General features: G+C 42.8%; 1 protein-coding gene across 4 annotated transcripts in view; it reads right to left on the bottom strand.

Moving 5' to 3' along the window:
* Positions 1-22,210, bottom strand: part of PDIA5 (protein disulfide isomerase family A member 5) — a gene marked incomplete at its 5' end in the record, with an annotated part of 150,625 nt that overhangs the window by 48,488 nt on the left and 79,927 nt on the right. For all 4 annotated transcript variants that reach the window (XM_081872193.1, XM_081872195.1, XM_081872192.1 and 1 more), the window contains 3 exons: positions 15,414-15,550; positions 21,198-21,269; positions 21,368-21,459. In XM_081872193.1, the coding sequence (XP_081728319.1) occupies positions 15,414-15,550; positions 21,198-21,269; positions 21,368-21,459 (301 nt within the window). The remainder of the gene's footprint in view (positions 1-15,413; positions 15,551-21,197; positions 21,270-21,367; positions 21,460-22,210) is intronic.

Here is a 22,210-nt window from a genome sequence, read left to right as displayed (position 1 = left end):
CTACTTGACATAATCCAAATTATTGCATGCTGTAGTGAAAACAGGGGCAAACACCAGCAGAAAATCCATGATGCACACTGATGAATATGACCTGAAGAAAATTCCTTCTCGCAAAACAGGATGCACAATCCTTATCAAGAGAGTTCTCTTTGCTCTCTGACTAATTTATAGCTATAGCAATCTTGAATATAAACTTCTCAAGAATCTTCATTTTAAGATGGACCATGAAAGACAGAGGGTATCTTATACGGTCACACAGAACATTAGAGAAGGAAAATGTGCAGAGTCTTAGGAGCTCAGCTAAACCATTAAAACTATACTCTCTTTTCTATCCCATATTCCCACAATGTTTTTAAAGAGGACAACCAAATTCTGTCATATTAGGAATACAGATAGAGAGAAAAAAGTGAACCTCCAGTTTACAAAGCATTGTTACTGTCAAGTTGGGTTTCTTGTTTCTTCACTTGAATGATCCCAACTGGGTCACCAGATTAAAAACTATATTTTTCACCTATCCTCCAATTCCATTTGAGTGTATTTCTACAAGTGTTCTATACAGGCTGTTACTGTTTGCTGATCCATTCCTCATATTTGTGCCAGAAACCCTTCCTGCTTTCTCTGTCTCATGCTATGCTCATTATACTCTATGAATACAGCTCTGGCCAAGGTACAATTTTGCACTGCAACAATGAACGCTAGTAAAGCCTTAACGAAAACAAAAAGATACAATTCCTTCACACTTACAAAACATCATAAACCATAACAACTATTTCTTTGATGCGTTTAACCTTCTATATTTCAGACTGCCTGGAAACAGCTAGCAATTTCACAATACACCCCACTGGGATTAAAATAAAGTGTACTGAAATGCCAGAAACATTAAACATTTGGATGCACAGGGAAAGCATCCAAAAGTCAGGAAAGAAACAGTCTTCCTACCAAAGTTGTTCTTCACATGCATATGCTTTAAATACAATGTACAGTAAGCACAAATATCACGTTGCGCATCACATATGACAGAATCTGACCAAAGATTTGCTGGAGAGATGCTGCTTAATGGAAGAGCCAGTTCACTATGATGCAAGACACTGTCTAAGGTTTTATGAATGGAAATAACCATAGCCATATTTCAAATTAATTGGTATTACACCAGGCAGGAGAGGAATTCATTTTCAAAAGTATAAACATATAGCTGCTTTAATGACACAAAATAGTTTTATTGGTACATCAGTCATTAGAAGCACCTAGGTAAAGGCAATAAAATTGAGCTGCAAGTTTCCTCCAGACTTGCAATGTACAAATGTTAGTTCCCGCAAATGGAGGCCCCCATTTCCAAATTCCGGAGGTAAATGCACACTGATGATAAATTAGTAGAATTTTTCTTCAATTAGCTGTAAACTGGCCTGTTGGGAAGGGTCTATGGGATAATGGAAAGCTTTTTCTTCTTAAGATCTTTGGATTTCCCTTTCTTCTGGGTGAAGACTGATACAACAGAACATGGGCTAATGAGAACAGTGGAGCATGTGTATTACTTAGTCAAATATTATATTTAAAAATAGACTTAACAAATGGTACTACTGCACAAGGTGTGCTTGGTTCAAAGCAAGATATGAGGGTAATCAGCCAAAACAGGGATAAAGGAAGCCAGAATCACTATCAACAAACTAACTGATTAGGGCAAAACTTCTACTGTCTGAGAACCCCCAAGGTAATTTAATTTGACCCAACCTAATGGTAGATCTATATTACACAGACTGAGACAAATTTCATGTTATTCTTCTACACTAACTATGCAAAGATATGCCAATGTGATGAGTGAGTGATGGGCAGGCTAATCTGACTTAACTGCCTGTATATTTCACTATCCAGTTGTGATCTAAGCATGTGGTTGCTGAGTACACATGACATGAAATAAGCCAAAATACAACCATGTATTGATTCCATCTGAGGCCTGTGGGCGAAGTGGTTTAAAATGTTAAATATAACTATAAAAGGGTATTACAGTTTTATACAGGATAAAACAAGGCTCTAGGGATCATGCGGAACTGGAGCAGGAACTTATAGAAAAAGGAAAAGCTGAAGGCTCTTAAATTCCATACAGTATTGGCAATGGAATGGCAGGGGAAGGAATAGTGGAATATACAATTTACTAAGCATTGCTTCTGATCTGCAACTGCCTGTTCATGTCATGCACTGAAATATTTTAAGACTTGGTTTTTTCTTTCCTAGTGAGAATTTAGAGACAAACAACGAAAACCTCAGCAGATGAAGAAGGGTGTTGCTGGCATTATGGGTGGAAAAAAGCAGCTATGCAAATGAAACATGTCCGGGAACATGACTGAAAGAAGATCAGGTAGCATTTCTGTCTTCAGCTGATCCAGATATAATATTAACCAATTCTAAGGAATTGGTTCCTTGACAAGTATTCCTTGACTGTTGAGTCAGCATGGTAGTTAATTTGGGGAAAACATAAGAAAATGTTAATGAAGGCAGAGATCTAAATTAGCACATGCAATCTATCTCCCTAATGCCATATGGTGCAGGTCATGCTGAGGACTACTCTTCTGACAGCCTTTGTTCATTATTCCCTTTTGAGTAATGAGTTTGGCGGGGGAGCCTATGTGAGAAATAAACACAAACATCTCAACAGCCCCAACCTTTTATACCTCACCTTCATGTGTGTATAGAGATAGGCAAGACCTTATGGATTCTGTTTTGCACACTGGGGCAAAAGATGCAGCAGTCCCTACCATATCTGAAAATAGTCACAGAAAGATGCAGAACCCAACACTAATGATTACATCACCACCACATTTCGTATTAGAAATACGGTTCCTTTGCTTGAAAAATGTAGCCCAAAGGTAGCACTACACAAAAATAGTTTAAAATTCCATGTATATTCGGAACATAATTATTCCTTTACAGAATCAGTCAGAATGTGGGATTCTGGTCAGAAACTTGCATTGCCAGCACAACAGGGGGCTGAAATGTAATGATAAGCAATGCCCTCTCCCCCAATCTCTTTTCAAGAGACTCCCTAACAGATCTAATAATTGAGGTGTGTGAATTACCACTGTACACACAGGTGTGGGTGGCTTTTGCGGCATTAATGAGCATTAACTGAACATACATCCACACTCCATATCTACAAAGAATGCATATTTTAAAGGGAATGAGGATGCTTAGTTACTTATGACTGCAGTCTGGAATGAGTGATTAGCAAAACAAACAAAAATATATTTGCATGTGCTGCAAAATGATGACATGAAAGCATTTGATCCAGTTTAAATACATTTCTGAGTGATGAAATTGATGATTTCAGAAATTGATGCATTATGGAAAGGACAAGAAAGGAAGCTTCTGGGCTGAGTATTTAAGAAAATACTAGGCACATTCTGTACTAACAGTGCCTTGTTCACACAGCTTATTCTTCAGTTCAACTATGCATGCAGGCCAAATAGTCTAGATCATGGCTACTGCACTTTGGTTTTTGCTAAAGAACTTCTAAAGCTGCTTTAGATCAAGTCAGACCATTGGTCTTCTAACCCAGTGCTATCTACTCTGACCTTTAGCAGCTTCCCATGAATTCAAGCAAACTTGTTTCCTAGTTGAACTAGAGATCCTTTTAGGGGGAAATGGCAGAGACTGAACCTCAGACTGTAGAATACTCACTAAACAACAGCACATCCCTCATATTTATCCAAGTATCATAATTTGCTGAACCTAAAATATTTTGTACTCAACAGGTCCACATCCTCAAGCCATACCACCTGTAATTGATCTAACAAAACAGGACTAGACCTCTTGAGATTCACCTTTTCTAATAGGAGATCATCCTCTGAGTCCCTTCTTCATGTGCCTCCTCCATAAGAGGTACAGAGGGTGGCAGACATGAGAACAGGCCTTTTCTGCAGTGGCTCCTTGCTTGTGGAATGCTCTCCTCAGAGATGTTTGGCTGGCACCTTCACTATACACCTTTAAACAGGTCTTTGGCTGATGGACATCGATGCCCTTTTAAATGTGGATGGGGGGAATTATTGCTTTGCTTTTGTTCTTACTTTTATTATGTATTTTTTAATATATTGTAATTTTATGTTGTGAACCAACCTGCGATCTATGGGTATAGGGTGGCATACAAATAGAAGAAGAAGAGGAGGAGGAGGAGGAGCAGGAGCAGGAGGAGTTAAGGTCCTGGTGGATATAAGCAATTTATGAACAAGCAGGCCACCATCAGTTCCATGGTTCAGGCTGTACTAGTTAGAAACACACCTCCACACCTCTTAGGTTCAGGCTGTACTAGTCAGAAACGCACCTCCACATGTAAATCAAATGGACGAGGGAGAGCTTACTGAAAAGTGACCTGGTGTTCAGCTGCAGCATCAACAGGCCAGAAGGCTGGCTGATAGCACAACTCTAATTCTTCTGGGTAGAGAAGGGGCTAGCATGCAAAACATCCACAAACTGCCTGTGTTGCATCCCCTTCATCTGACTTGCCCCTCCTCTCTTACCTCAAGCTCTCCCCAAGTGATATTATTCCAGGCACATGCCATCAGTTTCTCTCTATATGTCACCTCAGAGAAAATGTAAAGTTCCCAGGTGAGGCACATCTCAGCTTGGAAAGATATGGCCCCCAGTCCCCAGCATTTGAACTCAGGTAGGGTTGTCAATCAGCTAGCAGAGGTGAAGCAGATTTCTCTGCGGGCCTATGGTGGGAAAGGGCCAGCATCTTCATGACCAGGGAGTGCAAGCAGCTGTTGAGCAGAGCTGTCTGGATCAGCACTTAAAAATGGAAGTTGCTTCAATAATTTAAAATGGGGAATGTGGTGCACTGTCCAAAGTAATAATGCAATATGCCCAAGGTATCATGCACAATATTCAGTGTCATATAATCAATAATATCACGAAGGAAGCATGGAAGCATGGAGACATTTACACTCCACAGAATTAAATCTTCAGGTGCCCACAACTCTAGTAAAAAACAGTGACACTGATGTTCTCATTCTTCATCCAGCATAGCTGCTCGGTCCTTAAAGCACTCTGTCTATCCAGACCTAATACTTCCACTGCTTTAGGTTATATGACTCTTAGAAGTTATAGATTAAGGGAGATAATAAACCATTTTTATCACCCTCATAGATTTGATTAGGTAACCCATCAAGTTTTACTGCATAACTCAGTTGTTCAGATTTTTATTATGTTCATACCTTATTTACATGATCTTTTGCTATAAAAGTGCATTGATTTCCCCCCCCCCCAGATGACAATCCTCACCTAAGTCTTTCAAGAGTTGAAGTAGGCAAGGGCACTGCCTTATAGTCCAAGTGATTACATACACTATGGGAAGGATGTTGCTGCTGGTGAACTGTGAACAACACTTGTACACAAAGTGTGAAACACTGGGTTGGAGTCAGAGTTACAATGCAATCCTAACCATGTCTGCTCAGGAGTAAGTCCTACTGAATTCAGTGGGGTTTACTCCCAGGTAAATGAGGCAAGGATTGCAGGCTCCCACTCATACAAGTGGCCCTACACCAAATATGATTAAGTCTGGAACCAATCCATTTTGTTGGAACTAGTTTCTCAAACTATACCTCTGGGACTGATCCATAAAAAGTATACTAGACTTTAGTTGAGGTTTTTCTTGTGAAATGAATTGCAAAACAGTTCTAACCTTTCCACCTATATGAAAGTACTTTAAAAAATCACTTCAGATTATCTCAGAACCCATAAATCCTCAGACTTGGAGCTTCCTTGAGCAACTTCAAGGTTGTTAGACATACACAAAGTTGTTTGCTCTGAGCCTATATTCAAGTCTTTACTGTACGTGACTGGTGAAAAGGGACCTAAGTTACTGGGATCAAAGGACTATGGGCCAGACCCAGTAATATCGTTTTTTTGTAATTACAGGTAATTACAGATGATGGAAGAATGGGCTGTAGATGGACAATCCACATCACAATGAGTTTGTATTAACATTTCTACAATTTACTCTTGCCTGAGGGGTTACAATTCTGCTGAAAATATGCAATATGTGCTCAATTACAGTATGCTGAATTATTTGCAAAATACAAAGCTTATTACATATTTCTTTTAACAAGATGGACAAGAGGGAACACATTTGCCAAAAATGATATTACTATCGGGGGGCCCTTGCCCATGCTAACTAGCTATCTTATATAGCTGAACTTTTTTTAGTTTGTGACTGTTACTGTGGAAGAAAAATGCCTTTGTGCCTTTGCTCTGTGATTCAGTCTTTAATTAAGCTTTGGCATTTGCTCGCTTTGAGTATTTCACTTAGCAACCTTGGTGCTCTCTTTCAAACAAGAGTACTTGCAAATGGAATGCCTTGTGTTAACCAACCCACTGTGTAACCATCATTCCTATGCATTAAAACAACAACAACAAAGAGAAACTTGTATTATTTTAATCTAGAAGAACCTGGCACAGTTGAATTTTGCATGAGAGTGTAAGTGCTTTAAAATAACCTTTTCAGGTTATGAACTAAGTAAGAATGCTTCCTCTCCATAACTATGTGGACTTTATCATTATCTGATTAGTCCAGACAATGGGCAATATCCAATTAACTAGTTCTGTCAGGATTTCCACTTGCGCAACTCTGCCCAATTTCTGCTTCCTTTAGACCTCCCTTCCCACCCTGGTGACAGAAGAGAGGCCTGACCAGAGAAAAAAAGAGGTATATCACATAAAAAGGGCCACACATCCTGAGGTAAAGCTGGAATATAATCCTGTCTAAAATCCTGCAGAGCCACTGCTATTCCGTCTAGAAAATACAGGGTTAGATGGAAAAATGGTAGGAATTGGTTTAAGGCAGCTTCCTACATCCCTAAAACAATGGAGAAATCCAGGACACAGCAGCGTGTCAACAAGAGATAGCCCAGGAAAAGGAAGCAGCAAAGGCAGGACCATCTAATGCCACCAACATTATACAGTGGTACCTCAGGTTACAGATGCTTCAGGTTACAGACTCTGCTAACCCAGAAATCCTGCTTCAGGTTAAGAACTTTGCTTCAGGATGAGAACAGAAATCGTCCTCTGGCAGCGCGGCAGCAGCAGGAGGCCCCATTAGCTAAAGTGGTGCTTCAGGTTAAGAACAGTTTCAGGTTAAGAATGGACCTCCGGAACAAATTAAGTACTTAACCCGAGGTACCACTGTATAAGTTTTGGGAACTAATAGGTCTTTTTGGGGCTATTTTTTGTTGGGTCCATTGTTGTTGTTATCTTCAGATCTTATTGACATTCAGCTTCTTAACTTTGCTATTACAGGGAATGGCAAATAAAATACTGACAGTAAAATACTTTGAAAATGTCTGCAATAACTACAGAACATATAAGGCTTTGAATCAAGCCTGAAATATATTATCACTAGACTATTAGTATGGCATTTATATTGCAACAGGTATACATGGTATCTCTGGTACTGTGCGTAAACATAAGATACAGAAGCTCAGGCCCTAGATAAATCTACATTCAATGCCACCCAGTAAGCCCACAGCTCAAAATCTTTTCAACTTGCTGATGGGAACCCTGCCAACTTCGTTAATGCTCCTGCTGGTGGAAATACATGGGGGTTTGAGCTCCACATAGCTTATGCAGGATGAACAGCACACTGACAAACCTCTTGTGGACCAGCCACTAGATGGGGAGAAAGGCACACTTGATTTCCACAACTTAAAATGCATCCCTTTATTATTTCACCAAATGAATTGTTTGTATTTAAGAACAGATTATGTACTCACATTCTCTGTTGCTAACTACCTTCCTACCCACAATTTCATCACTGGATGTATAAAGGGGCTTAAAGGTCACCCCTTCTCCCTGTGACACTTATCCTCTTACATATGTTTGGCGGGCGCGGGGAGCGTGTGGAGAAATGTAATAACGAAGGCCTGATTTGTGGCAGAGTGTAGGGTTGAAAGCAACCCTGTGGCCTTTGCATGGCTGGTTTGTCCAATATGCTGGGCACCATGGAAATTACTGGGCCTGATCTACCCAAAAGGCTTTGCAGCTCTTTGAGTCATCACCCTGTGTAAGATGGACCCTGGATGCCTCCATACCTACAATGCCCTTCCCAGTACGTTATGACTTGTTTTCTCTTTTGAATGATACTGCATTGTGTGTGTGCAAGCAGAGCCGCCTTTCCCATTGGTCTTAGTGGTTCGTTGCGCCAGGGCGCCGGCCTCTCAGGGGCGCCCTAGCGAGTGGGGGAGCTGCGCAACTTTGCTGGCAGCCTCCCCTTTCCCTGCACGCCCGCCAGCTGTGCCCCGCCAACTATATGGCTGGCGGGTGTGCAGCTTCCCTACCAAGCCTCTGCATTTGCTAAAGACAGCCTTGCTCCCAGTCGTTGTCCTCCTCCTGCTTCCTGGCAAAAGGCGGTGTGCAGCCTTCCTGGGCTGCCTTCTTGGGCACCCCAATGCTGGAGAGCATGTCTGCCAGCATGTTTTCCTGCTTGATCGCCACCACCACGCTGGGGATCGGGACAGTGGGGGAGGCAGAGGACATTTTCCACCGCCCCCTCACTTGGAATTGTGGGGGGGGGCACTGGAGGGATCTTTGCACCATGGCGCCGGATATGCTTAAGACAGCCCTGTGTGCAAGTGAAGACAAGCACATGTTACTCTTGCATTGTGTTTATTATCAGATATTCTGAGTTGAGGTGTGTGTGTTAAACTACCTCCTATGGAACCCACACCCCATGTACAAGGCTCTAGCCTGATGAGTCAAAGCCCATCAGACTCTTGCCATATCTACCAAAATTCAAGTGGTTCCATCTCTGACCTGCCAAACACTCACCAGGTCCTACCCCTAGCAATCAAAACCCACCAGTTATTCACCCTAGCTTAATCTACTTGCCATGAAAAATTTAAAAATACATTAGTGATTTTTAAAAAGTAAAGAACTGTTTAGGGTAGAAACAGTACACATACAACAAGCCCATTCAGAACTTGATGTTTATTTGCCCACCTCTCAGGTAAGAATGCTATAAGGTTTTTCAGTCTGTCCCTACAATACAGGTAAGTACCGTATTTTTCGCCCTATAGGACACACTTTTTCCCCTCCAAAAATGAAGGGGAAATGTGTGTGCGTCCTATGGGGCGAATGCAGGCTTTCGCTGAAGCCTGGAGAGTGAGAGGGGTCGGTGCGCACCGACCCGTCTCGCTCTCCAGGCTTCAGGAAGCTATGCGCAAGCCTTGGGAGCCCAGCAGGAGTTCCCGCCGGGCTCGCAAGGCTTGCGGGCGGCAGCCTGCAGCCCAAAGCACAGGGCACGCTCCGGAGCACACCCCGGGCTTCGGGCAGATATCGGCCAGCCCCACAAGCTCGGGGGACAGTGGGGAGGCGGAGCGCCGCCATCCCGCTGTTCCCCGACCTGGTTTGGAGCCTGGCTTCTCCCCATCGCCAGCCCCACAAGCTGGGGGGACAGCGGGGAGGCGGAGCGCCACCTTCCTGCTGTTCCCCGACCTGGTTTGGAGGCTGCCAGCCCCACAAGCTCGGGCGGACTTCCCGCCAGGCTCCCTAGGCTTGCGGATAGCAGCCTGTTCTGGGGGCTGGGGTCGGGGGAAGCTTGGGCATCCCCTGCCCCAGCCCTGCGCCTGGAAAAAAAATAATTTCCCCCCCAAAAAACTAGGTGCGTCCTATGGGCCGGTGCGCCCTATGGGGCGAAAAATATGGTAAATGGCAGCAGCGCATGAAAGAAGAAGCAAAGCTCAAAAGGCAAGGTGCATAATAGTCACAAGGCATGTCAGTTGAAGGCTTGAATTGGGCTTAGAACCAATTATCAATGCTGAAACACATCAGTGGAATATGTAGCAAAGAGCTTCTGAGTATGTGCAGAGACTATCTTCAGCTGGAGCTGGAGTCCAATAACGCCTGATGGACCAAAGGCCCCCCCTCCCATTGTGAATGATCATAATCCACCCTCACACTCTAGGATCGGAGGGTAAGGGTTATCAGGTCTATGCTCTGGCATTCTTCACATGTTAACCAGCGGGGGTTAAGCAGGCACATATGAACCAAGACATTTCTGTGCCTAAGGTGGGGGAGAGAATCAATGATTGATTTTTTTTACCCCTGTGGGGGTAAAAATCAGTCACAGAATGAATTGATTTGTCAAACGGAAAGAGAAGGGTGGCAGTGGTGGAGAGAAGAGCCCAAGCAGTTCAGTTTGAATCCCCTTAGCACTGCTTCCCATTTTAACGCAGCAATTGCGGCAAATTGCATTGTCCATAGCTATGCTGAGGAGAGACAATTTCATATGGGAATTTATGTTATGTTATCTAAACAACCAATATTCAAAGAAGCTTGCGAATGCTAAAATGTCCCACCGCATGCTATGCTTGAGAGCTGTGAAGTGCAGTTTATGTAACCAGATCTAAGCAAGAAATTCTTTTGTGTAAATGCAGATGCACCTTGGGAACGCCTGCTGACAAGCAGTTAATAGATCTGGATATGCACCCGTGATTTACCTCAGGGCAAGATATTCCATCTTTTCTCTACAGGATAACATCTCACACACGTTTTAGCTTTCCCCACTGAAGTGAAACATTTCCAAGGCATTTTAAAAAGATCACTACTATTTATAGACTCTCAGATAGTAGATTTGAAACACGCTTGTTTTTCCTTGGTAAAAATGAGGAAGTGCTCCTGACATGGATTTAGAGAGAGTAGAGATCCATGTAAGAAAGAAAAAAAGATTTAGTAAAGCCTTGCATTTTAGGGTCAGACCCTAGTGTTGTTGGTTGTTTTTGACTGGAACCATCTTAGGACATGCTTCTGCTTACTGAATTTCTGTATAGAGATATTGTAATGGACTCAGGGTCACCAGGAGAAGTTTGCTTATTTGTTTGTTTACTTAATAACATTTATATTGACTGTAATAAAACAAAAACCCTCAAAGCCGTTAATCAAAGCAACTTTCTCCTGGATCAAAATGGGTGATCTTAAGACCTACAAGTGGTTCAGGTACTACTGGCATTGAACCAATTATTACTTATACCTGAACAATAATCCTGTTGTAATTCCTCCTTGGCCTTGGAAACAGAATGTGCCTGTTGTTAGTCACTGTGCAAAACCACAACTAGCTTCACTGACCTGGTAAGTGGTGACTTAGCATCTGAACTTGTGCTATGCTGCCCCTTGGCCAGGGTGACCAAAACTAAACTAATGGTCAATGCGCCACTGAAGTTCACATGCTATGCCTTGCCACCTCAGTTGCCTGATCTGCTTGTTCTACCTCAGGCAACTTTATTTACAGCCATATTAACTTGGTCAGATAGATTATGGTTACTAGGCTCAGAAGTGTAAATCTCTTAGCCCTGTTAGCTTGTCAAAAACGCTTCCTCCCCCCACAACCATCACGTTGGGAATGAAATACAGCCGAGTGCTCCTTTTGCTGAAGAGATCGCCAGAGGACTGGGGAAACTGGGTCAGACACAGCACACCCTTTGATGTGCTGCCTCTCAATCAAATCCCCACCCCCACAAATACACAATCGTCTTAGAAACAAGAGCTGAACCTTCCTTTCACTACTGTAGTGTTTCTGGTGGGTACAGACTGAGCTTAAAGGAACATATGTGAGCACAATTCTGCAACACACACAAACACCTCCCTATAATATGCTCTGGGGGGGGGGAGCACAAAAGGTACCTTAAAAGAATATTCCCTCTGCTTCCTAAGAGGAAGAATGGAGGGAATTGTGTACCTTTAGCTTGGTAAAGAGGAGACTGAGAGGAGATAAGATAGCCATCTCCAAATATCGAAAGGGCTGTCACATGGAAGATGGAGCAAGCTTCTTTTCTTCTGCTCCACAGGGCACAACCCAAACCAGTGGATTCAAGTTACATGAAAGGAGATTCCGATTAAACATCAGGAGGAACTTTCTGACAGTAAGAGTTGCTTGACAGTGAAACAGACTCCCATGCGAGATGACAGACTCGTCTTCCTTGGAAGTTTTAAAGCAGAAGTTATATGGTCATCTGTCATGTACGCTTTAGTTGAGATCCCTGCATTGCAAGGGGTTGGACTAGATGACCCTTGGGTCTCTTCCAACTCTACAATTCTACAGTTCTATAAAGTCACAATGGGCACATTAGGGCACCATGGTATATATAGACCCTGGTTTACTGTGTATGAGCTGATCATGTCAGCTTCATTCCTCCCTATTTCTGCTGGGAAAAACAAACCACAGTCTCTGACCTAGCATTATGGTCAAACCAGGGATCATGGTATGTTGCTCTCCAAAGAAGCTACAATTCATAACCCAAGAACAAACCTTGGCTACAGAAAGTAACGGTAAGCCAAGGATGCAAACCACAAGTTACGGTTTACTGTGATGTGAAAATGCTGCCAGTGGAATTCCATAGAATTTAAATGGTAATAAAATACAATATAAGAAATAAAATCAACAATAAAAATGTAATTAAAAATCACACAGCATTTTGCACAGCACATTACAATTGCCCAAAGAGGTAGAAAATCATTCAGGGATCCACCAAGTCCCTCAACAATCTTGCAAAGGTCCATTGGTGGAAAAAAGGTTTGGGAATCACTGTTCGAGGGTATGGCATGAAAATCAAGTTGTGTGGAAAAATAATGGCAGCATCTAATCAAACCACCAAGGCACCATCAACTTAAAGTATGTGCTGAATCTTACCACTGGAGAAATCCTCCATGTGCCATGAAGTATATATCATTTCAGAAAATGGCCCTGCTTTACCATTAAGTCAAGGTGAGTTACCCCAAAATCTGTTCCCTGAGCTGGGCAAACATTCAAGGACAGCAAATAGCACACTACACAGTGTATTGTTGTATCTTTTACCACCAGGGGAGTCATTCTAATTTTCTTCCTCTGCTACCAAAATGTGTTGGACCTATGCTAAGAACAGTTTGCTCTGATGTGTGTGAACGAATTGCATTGCACTAATAGACTCTTAATATTCTGCCCATCTGACTACAACTTTGTAATCAAGTTACCACCACAATTCTGTCTCCTCTCCAAAAGAACACTCTATGAACATAAGATCTGTAGTCTGTAAACATAATGCAACTGTATACTAGTTTTATCGGCTGCGAAAGCCAGGTTACTAACTCCAAGTCACTGTTGCAAATCTCATATCAAAATTCCCATTAAAAGAAACAAATTAGGTGCACACTTCAGTGTACATGAAGCACTCTTGGCTTTGGTTTGATTTTTGCTGTTCTCGAGCTAGTAAGTTTGCAACCTTTCAGGTGTCCCAAGGATGAAAGAAATATGAATAAGCTCCTTGTCTTTGCTGCATTGCTTTCATGGAAGAATCTTATCTACTTATATTTGTAAGGTGACTCCATTAGTAAATATAAAAAGTGTCTGGAGAAGATCTTTTAATCATGGAGATAACTGTTTATGATAGCTGTCTTCTGTTAATTAACTTGCATATTCACCTTCACTTAATGTTGCCTGCAGGGGATTCCTAGTAGAAAAGTGCTTCTGCATCCTGGCAGCAGTGAAATCTGCCTGTTTAGTAATCACTAGCTATTATCCTTGCCATCAGCAAAAAAATGTTCTAAATGTGTGCTTTTTTAAAAAGGAAGACATTGGATTGAATCCAGACCTGCTGTTCTGCAAATGGCAGGGCTCCTTCCGTTCATGGCTCAGAACAAGCAGCAGGAGGAGATATCTGCCAGTTTCCCCTGCAGACCACAACACCTCCCATGCTGTTCCAGAGAGCCCTCCAACCCTCTCTGGAGCAAATATTTTTGTGGCTGAAAAAGGGAAGGGAGAATCTCTCTTTGGTCCACAGGAGTAATTCATTCAGTGGAATTTTGTTCTCTGCAACTCAGAAGCTACAACGGTTAGTGTCCAAAGTTCCATAAAAGCTTTTTAGTGTGCTGTACTGCATAAAAGAACTGGATTTGCCACAGACAGTCTGAGCTGAAATCCTGATTCATAAACAAGCATTCTGGCTGAGTGGGCTTGCAAAGTCATGATGAGCCTAGGCCCCCTCTCATCTGCAAAATGGGATCACTATGAAATACGATAACCTCCACAGGGTCATCCTCCATCCTTATGTCATAAGGATAGCATAACTGGACATAAAATACATGTAATAATTCATTGAATCTATATTTAGTTTTAAAGGGGATATTAACATAGCACAGCAAAGCTAATCATTTAGACAATCATTTAGAGAAACCTGAATGAACTGAAAACCATTTTATCTATTCAGTAAGATCAAGTGGTAATCGTTTATTTGGTCTGTAGCACTTCAGGGGATGGTGTATTTGAATGTTCTCCTGTATATAAAAATATACCCTAAACATATGGATACAAATCTAGCATAACAGAGAGAAACTGAATTAATTTGCTTGACACCTTCAAGCTGTTGACAAAATAAACTGGGTTCTGAATTGAGTGGTTTGTTTTCCTGCTGCAGTGCTAAAATATTTAACGTCTACATCTTTCCTTTTTTTCATTCGTAGACACATGGGAAACATTAGTACAGAATGCTTGCGGTTTGTCCCATCATAGGGCCAAACCATAGAATCTATCGCATGGATACTGTCATGAACATTCATAGCAGGATTGGGAAACTATAGTTTCTAAGGTTCCTAGCAACCCTGGATTATGTCACCAGGAAACCCTGCTGGATCAGGCAAATGGCTCATCTGGTTCGGCATCCTATTCTCACAGGGGCCAACCTGTGAGAACCTGCCTATGGGGAAACTGCATGCAGGACCCAAGCACAAGAACATGCTCCCCCTCCTGGGGTTTCCAGCAACTGGTATTCAGAAGCATACTGCATCCGACCATGGAGGCATATCATAGCCATCATGGCTTGCAGTCACTGGTAGACTTGTCTTCCATGAATTTGTCTAATCCTCTTTGAAAGCCATCTGAGTTAGTGGCCATCACTGCCTCCTGTGGCAGCGAGTTCCGTGGTTTAACTATGTGTTGCATAAATAGCTACTTTCTTTTGTCTGCCCTGAATCTTCCAACATTCGGCTCATTGGATGTCCATGAGTTCTAATGTTATCAGAGGCGGAGACAAAAAAACCTCTTTCTATCCACTTTCTCTATGCCAGGCACAATTTTACAAACTTTTATCATGCCACCTCTTACTTACCTTTTCTCAAAAGTAAAAAACCAACAACCCCAAATGCTGCAACTTTCTTCATAGAGGAGTTACTCTGACCCCTTGATCATTTTGGTTGCCGTTTTCAGAACCTTTTCCAACTCTACCACTGTCCATTTATTCCTGCTCTAGGCTCCCTGCAACTTAACCAATTCCTGATCCACAAGAGGTCCCCTCCTCTTATTCCATGGCATCTAAGCTTACTCAAGAGTCTAAGTACACTATGTGAACCAGAGCATCTCTCAATATATTGGTGAACAATAAACAAACAAACAAATGCAGACTCACATGGTGCGTAGAACATCACTAAAACAGAAGGATGCTCCTTGGTGAACTTGTCAAAGTCATCATCTGTTAGGTGATAAACAGCATTATCTTCTTCTGACCAGGGAGTCTCTGGGGTCTGTGGCTTAGGTGGCTGAGGACTAGAAACAAACAGTTAAAATGTAGAAGATGCTACAAGGAGAAAAATAGCAGCTGCCTTCGCAAACTGGATCTTAAGAAATTAAAATGACTTTGTATGTGCTAACTTGATGAAGAGGTTACCTATTCTAAGAGGGTAGCCACTCCCCATGCCCACCCACCCCGATGGCAGAACAGTTTGTGGGGAGTGGGTGAGAGGAAAGGGGAGATTGTTATGTCTGGTGAGCCGAAATGCTTGCACTGATGGAACAATAACAACAGTGGAATGCTGGATTCCTCCCATCATTTCCCCACCCTTGCTGCTATGATCTTAAATTTATGATGATTTGTAACAAAAGGAACAAATACTGAAGGTTTTGCATAACCCAATTAAGGTTAAAGATAATGAAATGAAATGAAGGTACAGGACAACACTGTTTGCTTTGTCAATATAAAAAAATAATAATGGGTGTTTGAATATTAAATACCATTGAAGAGTTTTATCCTACCAGTGTAGTGCCACCAAAATTAAAGACATCAAATGGAGTACCCTCCAGCTTAAAAATTAAAGACATCAAATGGAGTACCCTCAAACTACGGTACTTATTTTGCCCCCAAGTTCTAGAACTCTGATGAGTCACAAAGATGCCTCTCCTTTTAAACACTTGAAAAAATGTGTTTGTTTACTCAGTATTGTTTACTTCAACCTTCTGTCTCTTACAGTAAAATACTAAGCACACGGAGTACCTACTACTCAATGTGGCTAGTGGACTTCACGTTATTATCAGAGCTGCTGCTGCTTTCTAGGTTGGATTTCCAAACTTTCCTGGCAATTCAATTTCATGTTTTCAGCCAGAACCGCAGCATCCTTGGCAATTTTAGGATTCCAATTGTGCACAAGTACTCTAGGTGGTTTGGGCAGTTTACAATAAAATTGTTCAAAGAGTATTAGTTCCTTCAAATCACTAGAAGTACTTTAAGAAGGCAGGGACTGCCCCCTCTCACAAGGAGTCATTAATTCTTCTGATTAAGCTATATATAGATCTTGTTATACAAAACAAATAAAATGAGGTAAAGCAGCCTTGGGGCAGCCTTTCCTCCTTTCTCTTTATATCTGTCCCCAAGGAAGGGTGCTTTTTGGAGACAGGAAAAATGCAGCTGGACTTGAAAAGTATGCAGGAGGACAACAGAAACCTGCGGTGTTTGGCCGCCCCCAGCCCCTGCCAATCCCGATTGTATTTTGAATTCAGGAATTTCATATCTTCAGTTTTCTTGCAAAAGGGAATTCAGTTATCTGTCTGCCTTTTGCACCTTCAGAGCACAATCATCACAAATTCTTGGTTTTTCACACCACTCACATGCAGTAATAAGGCAGGTGCCCCAAAGAAATAAACAGAGATTCTGTGTTCACAGGTCCTTTGAGAATCAGGGCTGATAAAAGCATTATTAAAAAAAAAAACCAACCCTACTATCAGCTCCCCCCCCCCACTATCAGCCTCTAACAGGAGGCTGAATTAATTGGAAATGTTATTTGTTCCTGATGTTCTTTTTAATTAGGTTTATTATTTCCCATATAGTGCCTACATATGTTGTCCCATTATTCAATTACACTTTCCAGGCCTTCTTGAGTCACTGCCACAGAGCACTGGACTACCCCATATTACAGACTCCTTTGAGTAATTCATTACTATGCCTATGTGCGGGTCTTACACTGTATACAAATTATAACTGCAACCTCAATTATGGACAGCTTCCAACTAAAGCACGGCTTCTGAATAAGAATTCCTCTCCCCACCCCCCGCCCCCCGCAGCATATTGATTTCTTTTAGGGGAGGGAAGAAAAGCGGCTGCATCGCTTTGCCTTCTGGGAAATTATTAAGTGTGCATTGGAAATTAATTGAGGACAAACAGCTGTCTTTAGCTCTGGACGACTGAAATATCAGCCAAAGCCCAGAGTGGCTTGTTAGCAGAGATTATCACTGGGAAGAGTCCGCAGCTGTTCTGCTTTGCCTTCAGTAGCTGTCGCAGCACTGATATAAAAGCACTGCATATTGCAGGGATTATCAGACTATAATGTAGGCAGATTGGAGGGAAGAAAAGGGGAGGGGGGCTCCAGACACTTCTAATGTTTCACATGTGGTAGCCAAGAGATAAGGGCCTCCACGCAGAGCCAAAAGGCAAAGAGAAAAGGTACAGGTGATGAAGGTACACATCATTGCTAAGGGGCGGTGCAAGAAATGCTATCTCTCTTCCGCTCGCGGGTGCTGCTTTCTTAACAGACCAAGAGCGACATTAATTCTAAGGGCAAAATTTCCTTCCTTGATCCACACAGTAGGTACTCAATGTGCTGAGTATTCCACTGTAAGAGACAGCAGCCTGAATGCCATACAATGACACTGAACCATGACGCCTCCAGCTCTGTTAAACACCTGCCTCATCCCATCTACAAAGCTCTTTAGCCAAACAATTGGTTATTGGACACATATCCCCTGCCCTGCGCTCCCAGTATCCTAGGATGTGCAGTTTCCACAGGCACAATAATCACTGTTTCCACTGATAATTTAGCAACCTATTTACATGGATTCAACGGCTACATAAGTTTGTTCCTTCGTGGATATACCTAGAAGTGCACAAGGCAAGACTGTAAACACCTAGGGACGCCCATGTACATTTTCGCAAAATGAGAGGTGGAAAAGCAAAAGATGAGAGCATGATTAAATTAGGAAAGATTTCACAACTGTCCACCCAATGATTTGCGAGGGATCAAAAGATTGTGATGCTGCCGAAACATTACAACATAACAGTTAAGAACATGAGCTATGAACTAGATGTGTCCATGCAAACAGGAACTCTTGGAGTTGCCTAAGTCAACTTCACTGTCTTCTCAATCTCACCTCTGCTCTGCAGTCTCTAGTTTGGGAATAGCAACAACAGCCTCTACTGCAGGACATTATTAGGATAAGCAAAAGGATGCATATGAAGAGCTCTGAGTACTTCATATAAATTCCTTTTCTAAGTAGTGGCATTACCATCGTCCGACACCCCCATTCTTACCCCACCACAGCAGATCTGCCTACACAGTCCAGTTCACAATGCACTATTCTCCATGAGCCTGCAGAGCAAACAGTCCCAAAGAAAGACAGAGAGGAAACCAAATATGTAGACATGTCAAGGCACAGGAGCAGCAAGTGCAGGCAGTATACAAAAGCCCATCGATGGACTTCAGTGGCTCATACCTTGTGGAGCAAAGCACACAATGAAAGACAACACACAGCACAGTAATAAAGAAAGATGCTTTATACAAAGTCAGAGCATTGGGTACATGTAGCTCGGTACTGTTGACACGGACTGCCAGTGGCACTCCATGGTTTCAGACATTCTCTTCTGGGGATTGAACCTGAGAACTTCAGCATGCAAAGCAGATAATCTAGCACTAAGCTATGGCTCTTCCTCAAAGGCTGCCATGAAATGGTGTGAACAAGCCCATAGGTTCTTGCATGCTTTCTGTAACTTATGCTTTATTTTCAGTCCAACACCAAATTATAGTTTTCCTCCGATAAATATCAAACAGCTTCACTAACGATGCTCAAGACCTTGCCACAAGGTCCCAGTAATAATAATAATAATAATAATTTATTATTTGTACCCCGCCCATCTGACTGGGTTTCCCCAGCCACTCTGGGCGGCTTCCATAAAAACCAGAAATACACTAAAATATCACAGATTAAAAACTTCCCTGAACAGGGCTGCCTTAAGATGTCTTCTGAATGTCAGGTAGTTATTTATTGCTTTGACATCTGATGGGAGGGCGTTCCACAGGGCGCGTGCCACTACCGAGAAGGCCTTCTGCCTGGTTCCCTGTAGCTTTGCTTCTCGTAATGAGGGAACCGCCAGAAGGCCCTCGGCGCTGGACCTCAGCATCCGGGCAGAACGATGGGGGTGGAGACGCTCCTTCAGGTATACTGGGCCGAGGCCGTTTAGGGCTTTAAAGGTCAACACCAGTACTTTGAATTGTGCTCGGAAACGTACTGGGAGCCAATGTAGGTCTTTCAAGACCGGTGTTATGTGGTCTCGGCGGCCGCCCCCAGTCACCAGTCTAGCTGCCGCATTCTGGATTAGTTGTAGTTTCCGAGTCACCTTCAAAGGTAGCCCCATGTGGAGCGCATTGCAGTAGTCCAAGCGGGAGATAACTAGAGCATGCACCACTCTGGCGAGACAGTCTGCGGGCAGGTAGGGTCTCAGCCTGCGTACCAGGTGGAGTTGGTAGACAGCTGCCCTGGATACAGAATTGACCTGCGCCTCCATGGACAGCTGTGAGTCCAAAATGACTCCCAGGCTGCGCACCTGGTCCTTCAGGGGCACAGTTACCCTATTCAGGACCAGGGAGTCCTCCACACCAGCCCGCCCCCTGTCCCCCCAAAACAGTACTTCTGTCTTGTCTGGATTCAACCTCAATCCATTAGCCGCCATCCATCCTCCAACCGCCTCCAGGCACTCACACAGAACCTTCACCGCCTTCACTGGTTCTGATTTGAAAGAGAGGTAGAGCTGGGTATCATCTGCATATTGATGGACACCCAGTCCAAACCCCCTGATGATCTCTCCCAGCGGCTTCATATAGATGTTAAAAAGCATGGGGGAGAGGACAGAACCCTGAGGCACCCCACAAGTGAGGGCCCAGGGGTCTGAACACTCATCCCCCACCACCACTTTCTGAACACGGCCCAGGAGGAAGGAGCGAAACCACTGTATAACAGTGCCCCCAGCTCCCAGCCCCTCTAGACGGTCCAGAAGGATGTTATGGTCGATTGTATCAAAGGCCGCTGAGAGATCCAGCAGAACTAGGAAACAACTCTCACCTTTGTCCCTAGCTCGCCGGAGATCATCAACCAGCGCGACCAAGGCAGTTTCAGTCCCATGATGAGGCCTGAATCCCGATTGGAAGGGATCCAAATGGTCCGCATCCTCCAGGCGTGCCTGGAGTTGTTCAGCAACCACGCGCTCAATCACCTTGCCCAAGAATGGAAGATTTGTGTCAATCTTCCAGTGTCAATCAATTCTGCTTAGGTCAGATTTTTCTATCTCAATCAAGCATCAAACCTGCCAAACCTATAAATATATGCCAGTGTTTGCTGCATTTTGTTTCGTAATCAAAAACTAAAATGTCCTTCTGGCTATGCTGAACATTAGATACTAAAAGCAAGAACTCTAGTGTCATCCTATGAATCCTGTTTTGCCTCTCAATTTGGATCATCATTCCTACACACCACTGAGTCTGTCTCCTTTCCCTGGTAAAAGATACTGGAACAAAAGATTCACAATCTCTCAGTTAGAGCCATTTCAAATTGTCTGATAATGGAAATGTTCACAATAAGGGAATGAAAATTTTAAAGTCTGCAGTTTTAAAAATGAAGGTTTGACACAGATCAATGGCATCCTTCCGATGTCCAGAAAAGATAATAGGAGAATTGCAACTGGGAAGATACTGCAAATATGAAATAGAAAGAATGGAAACTGAAGCAAACAACCCAGGTTCATCTTTAATAGTTCAGTGTGATGCTTTTATTTGCCTTTGGAGTAGCGATGAAGATGCTGCTATTTGCAAGGTGTGATACTGTTTATTCAAAATGCAGTTCTCAAAGATGTAGGAGATACATTTCAGACACTTACTCTTTCAGCCATTCAATGATGTCCTTTGCTGTAGCACCATAGTTCTCAAAGTTGAACAGGAATTTTCCCTTTCTATAAATGCAACAAAACAAGGTTTGAAATACAGGAAAACCAACAAAATACATGATTGGTGTTGCCATTATCTACATGCAGAATAAGCAGAGACTTACTCAAAGTAGCAAATGGTTGGGTATCCCCGGACATTGTATTCTTCTTTTATTTTTTCAAATTCAGCTGAGTAGACATTCATCCCTGCAAGTACCTGTAGTGTCAGAACCAGAAGAGTCTTACATCAGAAGCAAAAGCGTCTTTTGAAGCTGTATTTTATTGCAGTACCGATTATATTTTATAGGACTCTCTGCTTGCTAATAAAGCCACAGAACACTTGAAAGCCAATAAAACCATGGTGGCTGTTCTCACCACCATGGGCTCATCAGGGCAAGAATTGATAGGTCTTTTTTAAAAAAATCCAAAATGAAGTATCTCATGCTCTGCCATGTGTGCTGGGGCTTACCATTCTCCGTTACAGTAAAGAATGAATTGTGTGCTCATATAGGCAGGAAAAGTTGGGGATTCTTTTTGATTTAAGCCATAAATCACTTACATAGATTATACAGTAGGGATGGAGAACCTGCAGCCCTCTAGATATTGCTGGACTACAACTCCCATCACTCAACTATTGGCCATGCTGTATGGGGCTGGTAGGAGTTGGACTCCTACAATGTCAGGAGGATCACAGATTTTTTATTCCTGCTATGGCAGTTAACATGAAGCTTCCTCCTCATGCAGAAGCTTGGGAACAGAGAAGGGGCAAACAGTTTGCAGTGGGGGGGGGGGGAGCATAGACATACATGGCTCATTGATGTCTAGAATCAGAGGCCCAGGGATCATTTTTAAGTGGTCTGAAACGCAGTGGCTACTTTGAGAGCCCTTGTCTTTCAGCAGCTCACCTCTCTTCCACGTGTACTGTAAGTGTCCATTAACAAAGATGCTCTCTTTTTCTCTCATAAGAG

This window comes from Podarcis erhardii, assembly GCF_964252035.2.
Source record: "Podarcis erhardii genome assembly, chromosome: 1".
Lineage (NCBI taxonomy): Eukaryota > Metazoa > Chordata > Lepidosauria > Squamata > Lacertidae > Podarcis > Podarcis erhardii.
The sequence above is the reverse complement of the archived record's forward strand: the minus strand, read 5'-3'. Positions and strand labels throughout refer to the sequence as shown.